Source organism: Anabrus simplex, chromosome 7 (assembly GCF_040414725.1).
Source record: "Anabrus simplex isolate iqAnaSimp1 chromosome 7, ASM4041472v1, whole genome shotgun sequence".
Taxonomy (NCBI): domain Eukaryota; kingdom Metazoa; phylum Arthropoda; class Insecta; order Orthoptera; family Tettigoniidae; genus Anabrus; species Anabrus simplex.
The window spans coordinates 155,147,831-155,170,589 of record NC_090271.1 but is presented as its reverse complement, the minus strand read 5'-3'; the positions used below and the strand labels follow the sequence as shown (position 1 = coordinate 155,170,589).

General features: G+C 40.3%; 1 protein-coding gene across 1 annotated transcript in view; it reads left to right on the top strand.

Annotated features, from left to right (window-relative positions):
- LOC136876992 (tetraspanin-33) overlaps positions 1 to 22,759 on the top strand; it is a 105,444-nt gene that overhangs the window by 30,219 nt on the left and 52,466 nt on the right. Inside the window, exon 4 of the mRNA XM_067150773.2 lies at positions 17,453 to 17,584. Within this exon, the coding sequence (XP_067006874.2) occupies positions 17,453 to 17,584 (132 nt within the window). The remainder of the gene's footprint in view (positions 1 to 17,452; positions 17,585 to 22,759) is intronic.

Sequence of the window (22,759 nt, the reverse complement as noted above, 5' to 3'; positions counted from 1 at the left end):
AAATATTACGTGTGGCATGCATGTGTTGGATAGATGTGAAGGCACCTGATGTTGTATGGCAACTGGTTACGGAATTACATTGGGTTGTGTGGTGGATGGAAAGAGGGGTGGATGGAACCGCCCCTGATACTAGTCATATTTCCCCCCTTATACGCTTGACATCATTTGGCCTCTTACTAGGGTATTGGGTTACCAATTTAAACAACTGATTGTCTTCTGCAATGTGTTCATTTAGGCTGTTCTCATTATCAAATTTTTGCAATTTGTATATTTCTAATTTCTCTAGGGCATTCATTTGTTTGCCTTTGCTTAATGAATGTAATAAAGTCATATCGCGTTCAATATTTGTGAAATGATGGTTGTTTTCATGCATGTGTTCACACATTGCAGAGTATCTAGAATATTTTCGTGCATTGACATGCTCTTTATACCGTACCACCACACTTCTACCTGACTGTCCGACATTTTTTTTCCGCAATCTTGGCACGACAGTTTGTATACTCCTGACTTACTGAACCTACTGTTGGTGTTTACACTATTCGAATTGAACAATAAATTATTATTATTATTATTATTATTATTATTATTATTATTATTATTATTATTATTATTATTATTATTATTATCTGTCCTAAAGGATACATGGTTATTGTGTTTCCTAAATAGTTTAACCAGACTGTATGATTGTTTATTAATGTAAGTGAATGTAGCGAATTTCTTTTTTTCTTCCTTATTTACAAGTAGAGTGTTAGGTCTATTCACGACCTTACTCTTTATCCTATTGACATAGCTTTTGGGGTAACCGTTTCTTTTGGCAATATCTTGTATAATGTTTATCTCTTTATTAAAATCCTTTCTGTTTAATGGTATTCTTACTGCTCTATTGATGAAGCTGTAAAATGCCGCTTTCTTATGTTCTCCTGGGTGGTTCGAGTCCTTCCTAATAACAACATCTGTGTGTGTAGGTTTTCTAAATACTTGGTAAATCAGGTTTTTATTGTCTCTAGTTAATGTTACGTCTAGGTAGTTTAGACTTTTATTATCTTCCGACTTGATTGTAAACATTATATGTTTATTATGGTTGTTTAATTGGTCTAACAGTTCGATTTGCTTGAGTTCTTGTTCGTTAATGATAGCAAATGCGTCATCAACAAACCTTAACCATAAGTCTAATCCTTTTATTTTACTGACTATTTTATTAGATTCCATATGGTCCATAAATATATCTGCAAGGATACCAGACGCTGGTGATCCCATGGCCAACCCATTAACTTGTTTGTACACGTTGTTGTTGAAAGTAAAAGAGTTGTTTTCTAATATGAACTTTAATAAGTTGATGAATTCATCAATTTCTACTTTACTCAACGAACTATGTGTGTTTAAATTGTTCTTAACAATGTTGATAGTCTCCGTGATCGGAATATTCGAATACATATCTTTCACAACAAAGCTATGGATAGTATTATATTGCGATAAAATTAATTTTTTTGTCCTATCACAAAAATCTATGGTATTGCGCAGACTTGTACCTACATTAAATCTGTAATGTTTCTTTAAAAACGTGTGTACAAATTTGGCTGTTTTATATGTAGGACTGTTTCTGAAATTTACAACCGGTCTAATAGGTATGCCTTCTTTGTGTACCTTAGGCATAGCCCTCAATTTCGGTAATCCTGGGTTCATATTTACCAAGCGTTTTGTTTCATTCGAATTCATCAAAAAATTAGTGTTAGCTAAAATTTGTTTGAAAGTCTTTTGCATGTTGTTAGTGGGGTCCTTCTTTATTTGACGAAAGTTGTCTCCCTTCAAGAAATCATTCGTTTTACTGATGTAATCATCTTTATTCATTAAAACTATAGTGTTACCCTTGTCAGCCTTCGTGACAGTTATGTTATTATCTTTGATCTTCTTGTTAATCTTTTGGAGATTGTTATTTGTGTGGGTATCTGCGATGGTTTTATGTTCCATTATTTTACAAATTTTATTTTTAGCCTCGAACCTCATATTCTCTTGTTTGTCTATAGGTACCTCTGCAATTGCTACTTCAGATTCCGCTATCAGTTTCACTAGTTCTCTATTTTGGACAGTCTTACTCGTGTGTGGCCAGTTATGTTTGGGACCCTTACTTAAGATTTCGACTTTGTCATCGTTGAAATCAACGTTGGTCAGGTTTTTTTGTGGCGGATAAAATGTGTGTGTTGTCGTGTATGAGTTGTTGTTTCGCATTTCATCTTTGGTGATGCATTTGTCTTCAATGAGCCTCTGGTATTTTCTATCTAGAATATCTTGTTTTTTCTTTAGTATTGTAAATAATGAGAGGTCAATGTTAAATTGTGCCTCCTCCCATTCCAGAGTCGAAATTTGACTAGTGATGAGTAGGTGTAATTCATAAAGCGTGTTGTTCAGCTTGGTTTTTTGAAGGTGTAAGAACCTGATTTCATCTTTAATCCACAAGTGATTTACTTTCCGCTGTGTTCTCATTTCATGACGCAGCAATCTACCTCTTTTGTACGGAATTCAAATGTTTAGGTATAACGTTACTTTTAATACATTTCTTAAGAAAGTTCAGGTCTTTTGAAATACTAAGAATTTTAACCTTGGTGTTCTTAAATTTGTTAATCATTTTTCTAGCCTGGCTGGCATAATCATTATTAATCATTATAGGTGACTAGGCAGACCATCTTCCAACATATTTACTATTTTGTATAAAAGTCGGGAAAAACCCATACACATTAAAATTCGGTATGAAATGGCAATCAGTTTGTTCAAAACTTGCATTTCCGCAGATGATATCCACACTATGGCTTGTTATGTTTTCGAAATCCGATACTACGTGAAAGTGTATGTTTAATTTCATTCTGAAAAAAATATAGTACTGTATTTCTCCGAATCCAAGACGAACCCCACTTTTTCCTTCAAAAAATTTGTCAGGCTCAAAAAGTATTTTGTAAAATCATATGAATGCCTTTGTTGTACAATAGGCCTACGCATTTCAGATTATTTTTAGACGTCGAACATTGGCGTTCGTCTGGCTTTAATTTTCTTTTACGACTGCACAATTTTTCTTTATTTCCGCGGGTTTAACGACCATTAACTTTGGCATAATAATACCGAAAAGAACCCGTTGAAAATTTGCTGGCAATACCTATTCCATGCAGCTCTACAATACACGATCCATCAGGAAATTACTCTTGCTGTCTATAAAACTGTTACTTTTACTCAGCGTCAGATATAACCGTCTGCTGCTACACGCACGTCTCGCTTGCCGCCTAGCGATGTATAGGCCTAATAACGGACGTTGAAAGTCAACGAACGAGTTTATTGCGCCACGGTATGGCCATTCATCCCTTGCGATTTTCCTCCACAGACCTCACAATTTCATCTTCGACTTCTTTAAAGCATCCTTGTTGCAGACCACTGAATGCATTTTTTGTATACTACGCATTTTCTTAGCTCTTTGTCTTCACGCTAACGCCAAATATTGGCTTTAGTTAGGCCTATGCCATATTTTCTTGCGGCTGCACAATTACTTTACATTTTTGAGTGTTCAATAACCATTAACTTAAAATTGGCATCATAATATCGACGAGAACCCGTTGAAAATTTGCCGGCAATACGTTGTCCACGTATCTTTACAATACGACTATCCATCACGAAAATATTTCTGCTGTCTATAAAACTTAATTTTACTAAGCGTCAAGTACAACAGGCGCGTTATAACTCTGCCACTGAGTAGCCGGCCTGTCTAAGAATTCGAAGGCTCGCATGTTTTGATGCCATTCTGCAGATTTGAGAAACGTTTTTGTAGAGGCTAATAGAACGTCATTCTTTCTCACTTCACTATTTCCCGAGATCCAGTGACGTTACACACAGGCACTGTACAACCGGTTGTCGCGGCTAGCGATGTATAATAAAGAGGCGGTCGTTTATTGTCAACGAGTTTTGTGTGCGCGTGTGCGTGCAGGGATGAAAAGAAGCAGCGTAGTTACCGCGGTAGTTGCCAGTGGTATCCTTTGACTTACTGTTAGGCCGCAAATGCAAGACAACCCTTGAGTTTTCGCTTGAGATTCTGAGAGAAAAAACCGTCATCTTGGATTCGGAGAAATACTGTATCACTCCAGACGTTTCTGTGGCAAACACTTCGGTTTTCTTCTTCAAACGGCGTCACCTAACCTAACCGACTGTATATGTATCATGAAAACATAGTTGAAACAAATGTAGAGAAATGAGTTATCCTCGCTAAAAATGTACATGTAAATAGCCTTTCCGAAATTTAACTAGATGCGAGAAGATATGAACTATCCTCTGAAATCAGTGCTGTACTCTGCCATATCTTGAGGTGTATCGCATTCTTACTTAATTTCCGTATGTAACATTAAAATTAAGAGATCGTTTACCTCAGTCTTTATTTTAACGAGTTTTCAACCGCTTTCAGCCACGTTATTTACGCATTTATTACGAAAACGTGTTATCCTCTTTCATTTCAAATTTTTTTTTATAGAGAATAGCAGTCGACGGGTATTACTAATCGGCTCCAACATCGCCTTCGAATGTCAACGAGAGAGCTCGCAAATGCATATAGTGAGAAAACTATACCATACTGAATATGATCTATCGCATTTTGTAGCAAACGTTTTAGTTTTCTTATTCAAACAGCGTCACCTATCCTCACTTGTCTGTATTATACGTATGATGAAAACACACTTCAAGCGCCAGTAGAGAAATGATAACCTTCATGCTATAAATGTTCATAATAGCTTTTCCGTAATTTATCCTGACGCGAGAAAATATAAACTAACCTCTGAAATCAATTATGCACTCTACCATATCTCGAGGTGTATCACATTCTTACTAAATTGCGGTATTCTGTCTTAAAATTAAGCGGTCATTTAGTTAGCCTTTACTTTTAACGAGTTAACAACCGTTATCGGACACGTTATTTACGCATTTATTCTGAAATTTTCCTCTTTCATTTCGAATTTTCTTTACGGAACAGCAGTCGACGGGTATTACTAATCGACTCCGACATCGCCTTGGAATGTCGACGAAAAAACTCGCTGGTGGACATAGGGAGGAAACGATACCGAAGGTAATCGATCACATGCAATATAATCGCTGGGGTGCATAAATATCGGGAACGGAAAAAATTGTGCCCGGTTAATCGCTCGTAATAACGGATGCGTCAGTGATAGGTCTCTCGCTGTAAAAGAAGGACGACACACAGTTTAATATAGGAATTTTGAAGGGACAGGAAGATTTGTCGCTATCACGGAGTTCTCGTTATATACCGTACTCGCTCTTGTGGATTTCTACTGTACTTCAAACACTCGTTAGCACGATGTATGTCTAGTCAGAACAATTCCTGTTAAACGTTGACTCTTTGTTAAACCTCGACTGTTACTAAACAGTAACTCGTCTCTACCATCAAGACCACCTCTTTCCATAGGTGCCTGGGCAGGCTTCCAGAAAGATACGTCACGAAATGCATTCTCGTAAATTCTGGAGTGCTTAATACATAGTTGTAGTGTAGAGAATTAACGTATCCACAAAGACGCACACGAGATGCTGTCGGTTGGTACAATTATTTTATTCACATCTATTTACAGATTAAACATGCACATAACCTAAATCACTGCTGTCACAAACACAACACTCACATCACAAAGCCGCTATTTAAAAAAATGCCAAATGCTGCACATGGAGATTACAACCTTGAAACAGTAGAAACAGTTGCCTACCGAATGCCTATATCGGCACGTCGGTTAACCACAACGCGTGTTCACCAGTGAAACTCCTAAACAACAACTCGTCGTTCCCATCAAGACCATCTCCATATATATGTGCCTGGCCAGGCTTCTAGAAAGCTACATTACCAAAAACTACCTTCTTGAAAATTCGAGTGTGTCTAATACATAGATTATAATGTACTGAATATTCTCCATCGTTCTAGTGCCTATTACCATTCTGGAAGTTACAGTGTGTTTCACAATTAGGGATTTCAAATTACACACACACACACACACACACACAGGTAAGAGTAAATTATAATATTAATTTACAGTTATTTACATTACCTGAGCTCATATAAATATTTATGTACAGCTCATATTTCATGACATAACCTCACAAACAATGTGATCTTATCATAATAATAATAATAATACAAATACTAACTGGATGTAACACTTCATAGCCATATATATAAGTAATAATAATAATAATAATAATAATAATAATAATAATAATAATAATAATAATAATAGAAGCTCGCACTTGCGTTAATATCCCCCCCTATAAGTTGAAACAATTTCCACACTTTGTCACACTTGTCGACTTTGCCTTGGACGTAGATTGTATCTTCTTTCTTCCTCACTGTCGCTGGATGGGCTTTTCTCCTCTTGACCAGCATGTGCCGGGTCGGGGTTGCCTCACTGCCAGCCTCTTCCTCGATGATAGTTGATGTGTTCTCCTCATGATTTCCATCTGCATCATCTGTTTTCTCATTCCCTTGTTTCTTAGGTTAACACAGTTTTTAGTTTCAATTATTATTTTAAATTAACACCTGTTTCACTGAGTTTTGTCGCAATAAGTTGTTTTTTGCTCTGCATATTGATGTAAATATTGTATATTTGTGCTAATTTTGTTTCTGTCTAGGCTCTCTTTTGTTTGTTTTTTCATTTGCTCTTTCATTATGTTTTTTAGCATTTTTTCAACTTATATTATGTAAATTATTCCAACCCCCTAATTTTTTCACTGAAGATGGCTCAAGCGAGCCGAAACATGTTTGAATTTGTTTGCTCCGTCTAATGACGGAATATATGATGTATTGAATAGGAGGATGCTCTCATCTTTCGCCATTGTAAAGTGAAAACCGTCAATACGGAATGATTCTAATATCTTGTAATAGTAGATGGTGCTGTGTCATTAGTAGCCTTTCCTCCAGGCTTACTGTGTATGCCCAGTGGTTGGGTGACTCGCCACATCTCCGATATGTGGACCTTGACAGGAAGGTTGGTTTTCAGTAAGTAGACCCCACGGCCCAGCTGTTTATCCACCTCGATGGGACCAACCCACTTAGGTGCGAGACCTGCATGAAACCCTCCAATCTTATTGCTGACTGGGTGGTTACGTCGCTGTACTTGTTGACCTGGTAAGAAGATCTGGGTCTCTTTGACAACTTTAGCCTTGCATGGGTAAGGGATCTCTTCTTCGCCAAAGCTTGCTTCTCCTTGATGTGCTGCTGCTGTTGCTGCCACTCTGCCAGGGAAACAGCTGCATCATCTTGACCCGAAGTGGGTAGCGGACGAATCTCCGAATCCCTGTTGATAAACTTAATCATGATAGGTTAATATTGTTCTTTGAGAATAAAATGAACTGACCACTGATGAAGGGAATGGATGACTTCCCGAAACATGTATGGTAAAATAAATAGTTTTCATTATAAGGTAGGTGTATTGACAAGGTGGATTCAGGTAAAACTATTTTAAATAGTTCTGTAATAGATTTTCCCAATCCTTGTCGACCAAGAAACAGCTCTGCTGGGGGATAGACAGTGACACAGTTGACGCGTTGTTGCAGGACAAAGAGTGACTGTGGTGTCTGACGGTCGCAGTTGGATGTTCTTTGTCTATCAGGTGGACTCGTAACATCCTTTTCAGTTCCTGGTTCCGTTGTTCCATTGGATTTGCCCTTGGGTTGTAGATAGGGGTGGTCCAGTGCTCCACACCCCATTCCTTCATTTGCTTCCACTTCCTCGATGTGAACTGACTCCCGTTGTCTGACAGAATGCAGCGTGGATAACCATAGCGGCTGAATACGTCGTCTTGTAGCAGGCTGGTGATTTGTCCCGTCGTGGCTTCAGGTATCGGAAAGACCTCGATCCATCTTGTCAAGAGGTCAGTGATTACTAGGAGTCCTGTTTTACCCTGTGGTCTTCTAGGGTAAGGACCCATCAAGTCTCGGGCTATCACCTCCCATGGGCGTTGTGGCAGTCTTCCTCGGTGGCTGGAATCTACCTTCCTGTTGCTCGCCTTGGTGCAGGCACAGATGTAGGACCTTTTCACCCCAGGATGTCTTTCCGCATGTTGACCCAAAAGAATCTGTCGGATAGACTGATATGTCTCTTCGCCTCCTGGATGTCCGGCTTCAGTGCTGTCGTGGAACTTCTCGAGGATGTCCATCGTGTGCTGTCTGGGGATCACTACTACTGCAGGTATGTCAGAGAAGTGCGCCCTGTACATCAAGAGTTCTCCGTCAACCCAGAAGTTCTTGTAGCACATTATGAATTCCCTCGGGGCAAGTCGACTATTGGTGTTCTGTCTCCTAATCCACAGAGTCATGGTCCTACAGGGCTTGTCTTGTTGCTGCCACTGTTTGATCACTCCCAGATCAAGTTCCTTCTTGATGGTCATAAGAACAGCTTGCTTAGGCTCACTCTGGTGTTTTTGTGGGAACTCCCTCTCGACAATGGTTGTCCTAGCTTCACGTACCATCGTTGGGTGCCTAGATAAGCTCTCTGCTCCTATATTCGTCAGTCCTGGGATGTGACACACATCAAAATCAAATTCTGCGATTAGCAGAGCCCATTGCATCAATTTAGATTTTGAGCCACCAAGTTCAACCATTTGAGAGTGGCATTATTGGTGTAGAGCTGGAGCTTCCTTCCCTCCCTCCAAGTAGGCTCTAAATTTGCCCATGGCCCACATCATGGATAAGGCTTCCTTCTCGGCAGTGCAGTAGTGTTGTTCGGTGGGAGATAGTTTCCTGCTGGCATACTCGATGTCCCTTCCGTCGTCACTCCTCTCCTGGAATAACACTGCTCCTAAGCCGGAGTCGCTGGCGTCCGTCTGCAGGCACATCTTCTGTTGAGGGTCGGGATGTGCTAGACGGGGAGCGTTGCATATCGAAGCCTCAATGCCTAGGAATGCTGCCTTTTCCTTGCTGGTCCATCGGAACGGGCGGTTATTATGGAGTAGATCGGTGAGTAGTATTGCCTTCTCTTCAACGTGTGGCACGAAGCTGCTATACCATTCACACAAGCCAAGGAACCGACGTACTTGTCGCTCCAACATATCCTGATGATACCTTATCCATCAGTTGCATGAAGGTGGCAGGAGCATTCTTCAATCCAATGGGCATTACTGTAAACTGGTACAATCCTCTCGGTGTCATGAAAACGGTCAGTGATCTAGAACTTTCCTTGATCTCCACTTTCCAGTATCCGGAGCTGAGATCCAGCGTGCTGAAAATCCTAGACCCACTAACTTGTTTCAGCGAGTCTTTCCGGTCAGGCATGGGGTAGGCATCGGTAACAGTCATCTCGTTCAGTCTGCGGAAGTCTACATACAGTCGATACTCCCCATTCTTCTTCTTCGGTAGGACGATAGGTGAAGCCCAACAGGATGTAGACGGTTTGATGAGACCTTGCTCTTCGAACTCTTGAATCTTCTGGATGACGAAGTTGTGTTTATTCGGGTTGATTGGTTATGGACGTTGCTTGATGGGTGAGGAAGCGCTGCATTCAATGGTGTGCATTACCGTGGTAGTCCGTCTTATTTTATTGGTGATGACTTCCGGAAAGTCTTTTAACCTCCTCGGGCCCCGCGTAACCTATAGGTTACATAGGTTCCCAATTTTTTTATCTCGGTTGCCAAACAGTGCAGGCCACTACTAATGATTCCAATACCATCTCAGAGAGTGCAGCATCAGCTACGCTGACTTTCAGACACTTATCTCGCCACAGTTGGTCACAATGAAGGTTTACAAAATGGAGTCCACTAGTTATTGGCGGAAATCGCATCACAGTGAAAGTAAGTACACTTTTCCAGTAATAATAATAGTTCTAGTATTCTAAAAAAGAGTAGTAATGATTCTACAAGTTCACTAATACGCAATTCATGAGTAATTTTATAGGAATTGGCAAAGTGCAACGAACAGTAGCTTAACTTGTTTTGATGTAACCTAGAGGTTACAGTGGGTCTCACTTGAAGTAATATTTTATACAATGTTTGTTTCTTTTTTAAGGCCTTGATTCCAATGCGATTCTGGAAATTGTCAATGGGGACGTGTCCGATATGTCAGACCTTTCTGACAACGAGGATGAAAGAACCTTCATCACTTTACTTCCTGTACCCCCCCTCGATGGGACACGTGTTCAGGAGGAGGATGAAGAAGATGGCGAAGGAGAAAATGATCAAGAAAGTGTCCAGTACGAGGGTATCTGGAAGAGGTCTGATGTATTTGAACCATTTCCCCCAGCACCTCCACCAGAACGTGTACAAGAGCCAAAAATACTCCCCCCTCTCTCAATATTCTACAGATACGTTGGGAAGCAACATATTTGCCACACTGACGGAGTTTACAAACCGCAGATACCTACGTGACAAAGGGATTTGTTTGGATGTCACAGTAGAAGAGATGAGAAACTTTTTTTGCTGCCACCATTATTATGTCTTATTTGAAATACCCCCGTATACGAATGTATTGGACCAGGAAGACTCGGGTCCCACAGATTGCGGACAAAATATTAAGAGCAAGATATTTCAAGATAATGAGCAACCTGAAACTTGTAGATGACACAGAAGTGGATGCAAATGAAAAATTGAGCGACAAGTATTGGAAGTTGAAACCACCGATCAAGAACATTCAGCAGGCTTGCCTAGATAACCCACAAAGTGATAAACATTTCATTGATGAACAAATAGTACCATTCTGGGGGCAGGTAGTTATGCGTCAGTTTGTCAGAGGAAAGCCAAATCCATGTGGCCTGAAAAATGTTGTCTGTTCTACTCCAGATGGGCTACCAGTTGGACTTTTTTTTTGTATGAAGGAAAGGGAGATAGTATTCTGAATGATGCTGCATTTCAAAATCTGGATATCGGTGCAAAGGTGGTAATTCGATTATGTTGATCTCTACCACCTGGCTCGGCAGTATACATGGACAGATTTTTCACTTCAGTTCATCTGTTGGATATTCTCTATTCTGAGTGTGAATTACGCACAGGAACTTTGCAAAAAAACAGGATACCGACTGATGAGCTTCGGACTGATTCTGAAATGAGAAGGGCAGGAAGAGGAACTCATGATATGTTAATGAGAGATGACGGTCAAATAGCCATTGTTAAATGGTATGACAACAAGCCTGTCATTTTAGCTTTCAGTAAAGTAGGGGCTCAGCCAGTGAGTCAGTGTCGTTGCTGGTTTTCGTAGATTGTCCTCAGATTGTCTTCTCATACAATGAAAATATGGGAGGAGTGGATTTTTTAGGTCAAGTTATAGCAATGTATCGAATTCTTGCCCGTACCAAAAAATGGACCATACGATTGATATTACACCTGATTGATTTTGTTCTGGCTGCTTCGTGGATAGAACATAGACGAGCTGAAACTGGAGAAAAAACACCCAAGACGGAGAAGCTTTTTGGCTTTTCGAGTAGAGGTGGCTCACTCACTAATGAACTCAAAGTCACAAGTTGAGATGGAAGAGAAAGATGAAACAAACAGAACCACATTTGGAATGTTCCCCCAAAAATGGAAGGCAACAACATCTCTACCTCATGACAGCCTCCTCAAAAAAGCATGCTGATCATCTGCCAGAAATCCCGGAAAATGTGAAACCTTCCCGCTGCCGTCTGCCAGGGTGTGACAGTCCTAAATGTAGGGTCATGTGTTCCACTTGTAAGGTGTTTCTGTGTATGAATGCAAATCGGAACTGCTACAAAGTTTTCCATGAATTATGATTTGTTGTATTTGACTTGTGTACTTTTAGTGTGTTGACTCATTCAACCTAAATTTGTATGAGAGTTTATTTTTCTCCATTTATTTTGAGGTATTTTAATATAGAGAACTGATGTTTATCTTCAGTGCATTTTAAAGTACCCAACATTGTACAAAGAAAACATCCCATACTTTTCCATGACCAACATTAAGACCCACTGTAACCTATAGGTTACATACAGTATTGGGGCAGTAAATAGTTTCAAATTCAATATCGTGTTTTTTGTGTGTGTAAAACTGATATTTCTAGCATCCCAAAATTCTAAAATTTGTATTCAAAACTATTTTGCTTGGACCGTGGGTCCGAGGAGGTTATGGTGTGTCTCAGCTCTTATTCTTCCCTCGGTCGAAGATGTGTTAACTCGATATCTCCCAGGTTTACGTCGACTTCCATATCCTTGCGAGTCCGGAGGTTTCCATTGTACCAGGTGACCCTCAGACGTCTTGTCTTTTCCCTAAACGACTTCATGAGCTGCATAGTCTAGGATCACCTTGTATTCCACCAGAAAGTCATGACCTAAAATGATGTCAGGTATCACTGCAACATCAATTACAATAGGCTTGTTCATGAAATTAGCAGTTAGGTTAGTCTGTTCTTCGATGGAATAGGTTACCCCGTCTGCTGCACCCACTACCCTTCCGAGGTGGTGACACTTCATAGGCGGTAGTAATCTGGCAACAGTCCCGTTGACAAATGAATGGCTTGTTTGGATGTCGAGTATGGCTGAAAAATTCTCATTGCCAATCCTTAAGATGATAGCTGGGCGGGGTTGGCCTGTTCTACTTACAATCTGAACAATCCCTCTCCTACTCGACCAGGGTTGCTTGTCTTTCAGGTCTTGACATGCATTCCTGATCCCAGCCCCATCCCTCCTCAATCCAGAATGTGCCATACCTAGTTTTCCGATGTCAAGGCTGGGAACTTGTTCTTCAGGTGTCCCGCTCTTCCACAAGGGTATCACTTCCTAACTAGGCTGGGCTCTTCCGTAGTTTTGCTTTTATGTTCCTCCTACAGCTGGGCGATGATTCTGCGTACGTAATCAAAATATCTGGGTTGTGATACTTTCACTAGGAGTCGAATCGTATCGCGGAGTAGTTCTGTGATATCTGGTAAGATCTCTTATTTGCATCCTTCCACGTACAGACGCTTGAAGAGTTGGTACTTCTGTAGGACGAAGCCGCTAGCTCGCATGGCAGTGGGTTGTGCCTCAGTCAGTAGCTTCGTTTTCACGGAGCTCTTTACCCCATCAGAATTAAACCTAATGAGGAATTCCCTCTTGAACTCCGTCCAGTTTAGAAAGCTACATAACAAAAAAAATCTACCTTCTTGAAAATTCTAAAGTGCCTAATACATAGATTATAATGTACTGAATATTCTCCATCGTTCTAGTGCCTACTACCATTCTGGAAGTTACAGTGTGTTTCACAATTGTGGATTACAAATTACATATATATAAGTAAGAATAAATTATAACATTAATTTACAGGTATTTACATTAACTCAATAGCTGCAGTCGCTTAAGTGCGGCCAGTATCCAGTATTCGGGAGATAGTAGGTTCGAACCCCACTGTCGGCAGCCCTGAAGATGGTTTTCCGTGATTTTCCATTTTCACACCAGGCAAATGTCGTCGCCGCAAGACCTATCTGTGTTGGTGCAGCGTAAAACAAATAGTAAAGTCTCTTTGTCTCTGCAAAATGACCCCTCAAATTTATTGTATGAAGATGCATGGTTGGAGTTGTTACTATGCTTAATACCAGGTGAGTTGGCCGTGTGATTAGGAGTGCGCAGCTGTGAGCTCGCATACGGGAGATAGTAGGTTTGAACCCCACTGTCGGCAGCCCTGAAAGTGGTTTTCTGTGGTTTCCCATTTTCACACCAGGCGAATGCTGGGGCTGTACCTTAGTTAAGGCCGCGGCCACTTCCTTCCCATACCTAGGCCTTTCCTGTCCCATCGTCGCTGTAAGACCTCTCTGTGTGACGTTTAACCCATAGCAAAAAAAAAAAAAGTATGCTTAACATTGTATTCTTTATAAACTGAAACTGCTTCATTATTAAACATACTTGCTTTCTTTTTAATTTCAGTGAAAATTTGTTATACACTGACTGACAGAGTAAATGCAACACCAAGAAGGAGTGGTTCGAAAGGGATGAAAGTTGGGGAAAAAACAGAGACGGCACGGACGAATAATTGATGTTTATTTCAAACCGATATGCAGGTTACACAATGTGCACGGCATCGACTCAGTAGGATGTAGGACCACCGCGAGCGGCGATGCACGCAGAAACACGTCGAGGTACAGAGTCAATAAGAGTGCGGATGGTGTCCTGAGGGATGGTTCTCCATTCTCTGTCAACCATTTGCCACAGTTGGTCGTCCGTACGAGGCTGGGGTAGAGTTTGCAAACGGCGTCCAATGAGATCCCACACGTGTTCGATTGGTGAGAGATCCGGAGAGTACGCTGGCCACGAAAGCATCTGTACACCTCGTAGAGCCTGTTGGGAGATGCGAGCAGTGTGTGGGCGGGCATTATCCTGCTGAAACAGAGCATTGGGCAGCCCCTGAAGGTACGGGAGTGCCACCGGCTGCAGCACATGCTGCACGTAGCGGTGGGCATTTAACGTGCCTTGACTACGCACTAGAGGTGACGTGGAATCATACGCAATAGCGCCCCAAACCATGATGCCGCGTTGTCTAGCGGTAGGGCGCTCCACAGTTACTGCCGGATTTGACCTTTCTCCTCGCCGACGCCACACTCGTCTGCGGTGACTATCACTGACAGAACAGAAGCGTGACTCATCGGAGAACACGACGTTCCGCCATTCCCTCATCCAAGTCGCTCTAGCCCGGCGCCATGCCAGGCGTGCACGTCTATGCTGTGGAGTCAATGGTAGTCTTCTGAGCGGACGCCGGGAGTGCAGGCCTCCTTCAACCAATCGACGGGAAATTGTTCTGGTCGATATTGGAACAGCCAAGGTGTCTTGCACATGCGGAAGAATGGCGGTTGACGTGGCGTGCGGGGCTGCCACCGCTTGGCGGCGGATGCGCCGATCCTCGCGTGCTGACGTCACTCGGGCTGCGCCTGGACCCCTCGCACGTGCCACATGTCCCTGCGCCAACCATCCTCGCCACAGGCGCTGCACCGTGGACACATCTCTATGGGTATCGGCTGCGATTTGACGAAGCGACCAACCTGCCCTTCTCAGCCCGATCACCATACCCCTCGTAAAGTCGTCTGTCTGCTGGAAATGCCTCCGTTGGCGGCCTGGCATTCTTAGCTATACACGTGTCCTGTGGCACACGACAACACGTTCTACAATGACTGTCGGCGGAGAAATCACGGTACGAAGTGGGCCATTCGCCAACGCCGTGTCCCATTTATCGTTCGCTACGTGCGCAGCACAGCGGCGCATTTCACATCATGAGCATACCTCAGTGACGTCAGTCTACCCTGCAATTGGCATAAAGTTCTGACCACTCCTTCTTGGTGTTGCATTTGCTCTGTCAGTCAGTGTATATCCACCTGACCTGAAGTGATCTGCCTTTGTCTGAATTTTGTTTTTTCCATGCTGTAAGGTGTAGAAGCCATAATCACCACTTAATTCTTCTCCTTCATCATTTCCCGTTTCCAGTCTTCTGGGTCGAGTTGTGAATCAATCAAAGACCTCCACAGTTGTCTATCTGTCCACCACTCCCTTCCTCCCTCTAATATTTCTTCTACTTGTCTCTTCTTTACTGTCTCCTTCAGTGTATTCATCCACCTTTTTCTGTGCCATCCCCATTCTTTTCTTCCTATTACTTTCTCTGTAAATACTTGCTTTGGAATATCTTCCATTCTCATCATGTGTCCATACTTTTCTGCTTACTGTCTCTATCTTGTCTTGCAGTTTATGGAACCCAATTCTCTCTCTGATTTCTACATTTCTGAACTTATCCCTTTGTGTCTTCCCAATTTTTCATCTAAGGAATTTCATCTCGGCAGCTTGGATTCTGCTTCCACGTTTTGTTGTTGTTCATGTGCCTGCTGCATATGTAAAAATTGGTGTGTAATACACTGAGTACAGAATTTTTTTGCATTTCTCTAGGACATCCTAGTTCCACACTATACCTCTCACTCATTGGCAAAACCCATTGGCCTGTTGGATTCTTTCCAATTTGTTTGTTAATTGATATGAGCATACATCTTTCCAATTTGTTTGTTAATTGATATGAATAGACACTATTCGCACAGTTTTCAAAAGCATTGGAAACTAATGTTCTTACAATAATTGCTTCTTAAACACGGACCTTTTACAAGCTACGAATGCGAGAGGTCAGAGCTACAATATTATGTTTATATATTATTAAACTATAAAATAGTAATCTGACACTTTCAAAGGTACCGAGTACTAGTATTCAACAATGGATAGAGAGTTCACAGTGGTATGAGTGATTTACTACTAGGTATTGGAAATAAGTCTAAAAATAAATTACTAAAGTAATAAAACAAACTCTCAACATCTGGATATATTTCCTAAGATGGGAAATAGGTGTATTGAAATGAATTTTGGAATAACACAAAAATATCAATGTTTTAATTTCATGATATTTTAATACATTTTGCTTTATTAACAACTATATTTTATTTATAAATTTGGGCATGGGCCGTATGTTAGACGCACCTGATCTGCAGCAATTCAAGAGCCATGTGAAGTGGAAGAATGAGAGACTCTCTAAGCCTTCCTAACCTAAAATCTTCAGAAAGAAACCAGTGTTGATAAAGAGAGTCATATAGAGATGTGAGGCGAGTTTGGCACAGTTAAGTGAAACCAGTACCAGACTAACTGGGAACCTTTGAGGTCTGTTGCCCTCCTTAACTGAATTATACAGAGTTTCTTCAGAAAGCCACTGTCTTCATAATAGAGTACTTCAGTCTCTTCACCCTGTGATGCAGGCCATTTGAAAGAGGATGAAGTTTGGCACATTCATTTTGTGCCATTGTTAAGTTATTTTAGTTTAATGCACCAGTGATTGATCCCTTCCATCCTGGCTGTGAAAGACTGTGTGTCTGAGATCCTTCAACACCATCTCTAGAACTGCCTCTTGGTATACCCTTCATTTTATCCTGCACAAGAATGGAGTTTGTTGATACCATTATAATTCAGCCCCATCACTCTATGACCAAAAAAATTCCTTTTGAAGTGTTGGAACTTTCTTGGAAACTTCTCATTTTAAGAATTGTCACTTAACAGTTAAGAATCTTTCCATTAAACTGGATTTGTTTGTGGCCATTATCTACATAATACTCCAGTTGACACTTAACATTTTTGTTACCTTCTGACACATTATCTTAATTTTGGGGACATGGCCTCTATGTTGTTTGTTTTATGTGTGAAAAGCACATATACGCATATAATTCCCACATATGTTTTTCAAACAAACAGGAAATTGTTGGATGCTTTTGTGAATCAAAAAATTGTCAGTATGTAAATCCGTCCCACAATTTCCTGTTGCCCGTCCCTTTTAATTTGTCACTTTAATAAAATTTGACTTAGATGTTAAGTGATGGTCAGAAGTTAGCAATATTTGTGGTAAGACTAGTTTTTCTTTACGTTGGAATCATGAAATTCGCTGGTTTTCCAGAATTATTTATTACTTTCTATATATAGGCTTATCTAAATTTGGTCTTGCCCTTTTAGTTCCGTTGCTGTGGTCTCAGTTCGGAAGGTTACATGGATTGGTCGAAGAATGAGTACTTCAACTGTAGTTCTCCAAGTGTTGAGAAATGTGGAGTACCCTTCTCATGCTGTATGAATGCTACAGATATTTCGGTAAGTATCATTTTTATTTGATAAGTTCATCTCTGAAGTTATAAAATATCATTTCTCACCTTTGCCTTTCACAATGTTTTGTTTCAATAATTTGCGAATAGAGGTTTATTCATTAGGAATAACCACGACTTACACACTCCATTTCTGAAGATATTTTAAGCAAAATGTTGTGTTGTAAACCTCGGTGCTATTCTCAATATCTACAGAGTAACGCAACTATAAACTCCTCATTTAATAACCCTATTTTGCTATGATGGAGAAATTTGTGTGCTTGTATGTGTAACTACTGCAGATGTTGAAATACTGAACAGATAAACGTTGACTCAAATAAGTGTAAATAACAAGGATAATGGGCGCCACCTGCCAAACAGTTGCAGGAATATTTAATTATGTAGAGCAACGAGCCACTCCCTCTCCCAAGGCGACGGTCATCAGGCTGACGAGGCTCCAGACTTACTTTATAATGTTACCTGTTGCTATATAACCCCTGAAATTAAATTTGGGTAACATGCCAGGTTCAGCCTCACTCCACTGACTAAAGACTCACATTAAGTTTGATTCTATGACTTTACTCCCAGAATAAGAACTAATATGTGACAAACACCAACAAAAATACACACTTATGCAACCCACTTAGTGCTTGCTGTTTACATAGAGCAAATATACACAATACTACCCAACAAAATCATCTCTTCACGAGATTTATTCGTTTGCCGTCTACAAAGGCAAATTACACATCATTAAAATCACCAATAAAAATAGAACATCGAATAAGAACTAATATGTGACAAACACCAACAAAATCAACACTAATGCAACCCACTTAGTGCTGGCCGTTTACATAGATCTAATATACACAATACTACCCAACAAAATCATCTCTTCACGAGATTTACTCGTTTGCCGTCTACAAAGGCAAATTACACATCATTAAAATCACCAATAAAAAATAGAACATCATTATACTTTTAACATACCTCCAGGTAAGAGCCCCACTGCACTCCACTGTTACCGTGAATCCTAATCTGGTAGAGAAAAGTACGACGACTATTTCTCTACATATGGATGCAACCTTCTTTACTAACAGCATCCCTAACCTTATTTACACTTCTTCGTCGACTTCTTGAATTCTTTCCAATTGCTGGCTGGACAGAAAGCGTTACATGTCCGGAGACAAGCAAACAGCAAAATTCTCCATCAACTGAAGCTGCATACCCGGCTGACAAGTTACAAACAAACACTTTCTTTTTCAGGAAGTCCACTGCAAAGCCGGTAAGTCGCTGCGATTATACCATGTTCACTCCGCAACAGATACGAACAATAGCAGATCGTATAGCAAACTGCGCAAATCCGTAGCTCCCGCAGACCAGTACAAATGAGAAACACACAGTATCAGCATCAGAGTCAGAAACAGAATGAGAATCAGAATAACTCGCCGCATACGCGTACACACTTATATATGCTTGCTACACGTGGTTATGGCGTCCTGAAAAGTTTACTGGTAGCAACGCTCACACCGGCACTTCTTCCCGCGTCACTCTGTCAACCCAAACCTCGCTCAAAACAAAGCCCTCCCATTGGCTATCGAGTATTTGATGTGACATAGACCGTCCACTCATGTATGTCCACATTGATCTACTCCAATTCTTCAACCGATACAACCTGCCGTACCCCGTGTTTCAAAGCCACTTAGTTGCAACACACATAACCGATAAGCGATATAGTCGCTGTTTTCCCGGTTGCACAATCCTTACGGCTAGGCCATATTTACAGACTCTTACCCAAACGGAAATTTACACATTATATAAATAATATAAATATAACTACACATTCTTCTTATAATGTTACGTTTTTACATGGTAAATAAACAAAATTACATGATTTTAACATTACAAACTATATACGAAAATTTCCTAACCTAAAAACTCGGGGATCGTACATACGTACGGTTACATATGATCCCAAGACCGTGTCCACAAGAATTGGAGCTGATAGTGTGTCCAAAACTGGTCAGGTCAAAGGTGATAGAGCAGACGAAGAAGGATCCCTCATCCTTCAGGTTGAGGATTGAACATGAGCTTGACAGTTCCACATTGTGAAGAAAAGAAATGTTTGAAAACTCTGAAATGATAGAAGCCAAACTGTTATCAAAAATACAAACAACTATTGCAAGGAAAATATAAATGCTGTTAGAAATATGAAATGAACTCTATTATTGGAATGACAGACAATAAACTAGCCTGGCCTTCTATATGATATTCAAGTGTAAATACAGAAATACAGTAGTGGCATTGATTCGGGTGGACAAAAGGACATAGAAGTAGATCTGTGATAAATGTACATTTCATCGTAGCTGAACTATAAATACTGTTACAAACTATTTTGAAAATAAGTAGAATATGGTTTGTAATTTTGCTATTTTTTCTCAGTATATAGCACTTGCATACCATATTTCACCGTGTAGGGCAATTGTCACTGTTTTTATACCAGCGTTTTCAAAAAATATTATGGTGCATCTAATAAGTGAAGAATAATTGAAAACCAGTATTTGTATTACTCAAGGAATTAATTTTATGACTAGATTGTGTGTTTTACAAGTTTAAGGTGCACTTAATACTCATGTATGTACATCAAAATTATTATAATAATCCAAATCCAAAGTTGTAATTTATTCACAACAGTTCGGTTAATGTTTCTCCAATCTGAAGCTAAAAATGAAATTAAGTTAATTGCGTTAATCTGAGCATTTAAGTTGAAATGTTACTCTAGGCTGATTCCAGAGAATGGTCCACCCAAGTAGGAAAAAGTAAAGTTTAAAATAAAACTCAATTTGTTTTTATGATAGATAAAACATGACATTTTATTAATTCTATGATATGTATTATTGTCTTTAAGTTTTTAATTGTGTGCTTAATTGAACCTTTATGCCATTGTTAAGTTAAGTTCATTTGATATTTCTCAATAGTTTTAGGAATTCCTGTTTATTATGTTGAAAAGTTATGAAAATAATTATAGTAAATGTTAATTCTAATCCTATTTCCACTGGGCAAGTTGGCCATGTGGTTAGGAGCACGCAGCTGTGAGTTCGCATCCGGGAAATAGTGGGTTCGAGCCCCACTGTCGGCAACCCTGAAGATGGTTTTCCGTGGTTTCCCTTTTTCACACCAGGCAAATGCTGGGGCTCTTCCTTTAAGGCCACGGCCGTTTCCTTCCCATTCCTAGGCCCTTCCTGTCCCATTGTCGCCGTAAGACCTATCTTTGTCGGTGCGACATAAAGCAGATAGCAAAAAAAAAAAGTTCTTTCCCTTTGCAGTAAAGTACTTATTTAGGTTATTAACAATTTATACAGGGTGTAATAAAGCAATGAATTTATTGCTGCAGGCCATGTAAAAACGCGACGAGAAAGGTATTAAAGTTTCTGTAGACGAAAAGTGCGTGGCTCAATTTGAATAAAACTTAGTATGCAAAGCCAATAGTGCACACCCTTTCAAGCTGCTATATCGTTAGTTTTACAAGTTCAAATGGATTCATACGAAACTGATAGTAAAATACGTCCCGTGTTTATGGTGTTTTATTATTTATAAGTTTCAGTTTCTTGTCTATACATTTACGGCGTTTTGGGAGCAGGCGACCGGGAAGTTCCCTGCTGCCGCAACACACTGCCAACAGGATTCTGTTTCTGCATCACACTCACTTGTAAAGGACGTATTTTAGAATAGCAGTCGATATTCACACTGAGGTGATACTTAATACTGCCGCTTACTCACAAGGAACGTTGTAAATGGTATCGCGAGAAGAAAGAAGAAAGACGACACCTGCCCAGTTACGCATACGCCAACAGGTATGAGAACCGATGAAGAAACACAAAGTTCAGAAAAAACTTCATGGCTTGTCAACAGTTACTTCCTGTTCTATAAGTCCAACAACACGACCATCAACATCGATTGCACAGCCGATTACGCCAGTGTCTGGTTATAAATGCAAACAAACCTTGGGGAAAGCTGTAAAGCGTTCGGAGTACGCTTTACTAGTGGGTCCACGGAAAAAACGGCAAGTTGTTTCTGCGCTGCCTGTAAAATTTGTTGTAGGCCTAAGTTCATCTACTGTACCTCCGGCAAGCGCAGGAAGTCATCACTTTCAAATCAAGAAGTTCTTATATTTCTCAATCATGATATCAGTTGACCATCTCCTCGAGCAAGAGATTTTATCTCCGTAAAGGACAGTTCTGGACAAAAATTTAAAAAAAATGATTAATGTGCGTCACAAAGCAAGAAGGCACATACAAAGTTTTTAAACAAGAATACCCACATCACGCAATGGGTCGGTCTTCTTTTTGAGGACTTCATCCAAAGTGCATTTCTGTGCACTACCAGGAACACATGTTATTCATTATGTAGAGCCATTCAAAAATATATAGTTCAGGCAAGAAAATATTCTGAAACTACTACCACACACTCTCTACATCCAGACTACAAGATCGAAGCAGGCATCCGGGAGATGGTGGGTTCGAATCCCACTGTCGGCAGCCTTGAAGATGGTTTTCCGTGCTTTCCCATTTTCACACCAGGCAAATGCTGGGGCTGTACCTTAGTTAAGGCCACGGCTGCTTCCTTTTAACTCCTAGGCCTTTCCTATCCCATCGTCACCATAAGACCTATCTGTGTTGGTGTGACGTAAAGCCACTAACAAAAAAAAATTATCAAAGCAGATGACAAAAATCCACCCCGTGATATGGCTTTTGACGTGGGTGACTTCATACTTGGAAAATACAGTGGAAAGAAACATTCAAAATGTTATGTTTGTACCATAACTCAAAGTAATAGTGATATTTATTTTGTAACCAATTTTCACAAGTGCAACGATGAAGCTAAACTGTCTTGTAATCTATAATCTTCATTTCCATATTGACGAATTACACAATTAGAAATAGGAAAGGATTTCCACCTGTCAATACTTATTTATTGCACTTATTATGCTACAGGACCGGTTTCGACCCCTTACATAGGGTCATCTTCAGCTGAACCATACATTTATATCTATGTCATGAGGTATAATTAAGATACATTGTCTAGGGAATGCCATATGATAATAAACATTTGGTCACATCCAAATGGGGCATGTCAAAACTGGAACTGGCGTGTATGTCACTGTGCGTAAATGCAGTTGTATGTCTAA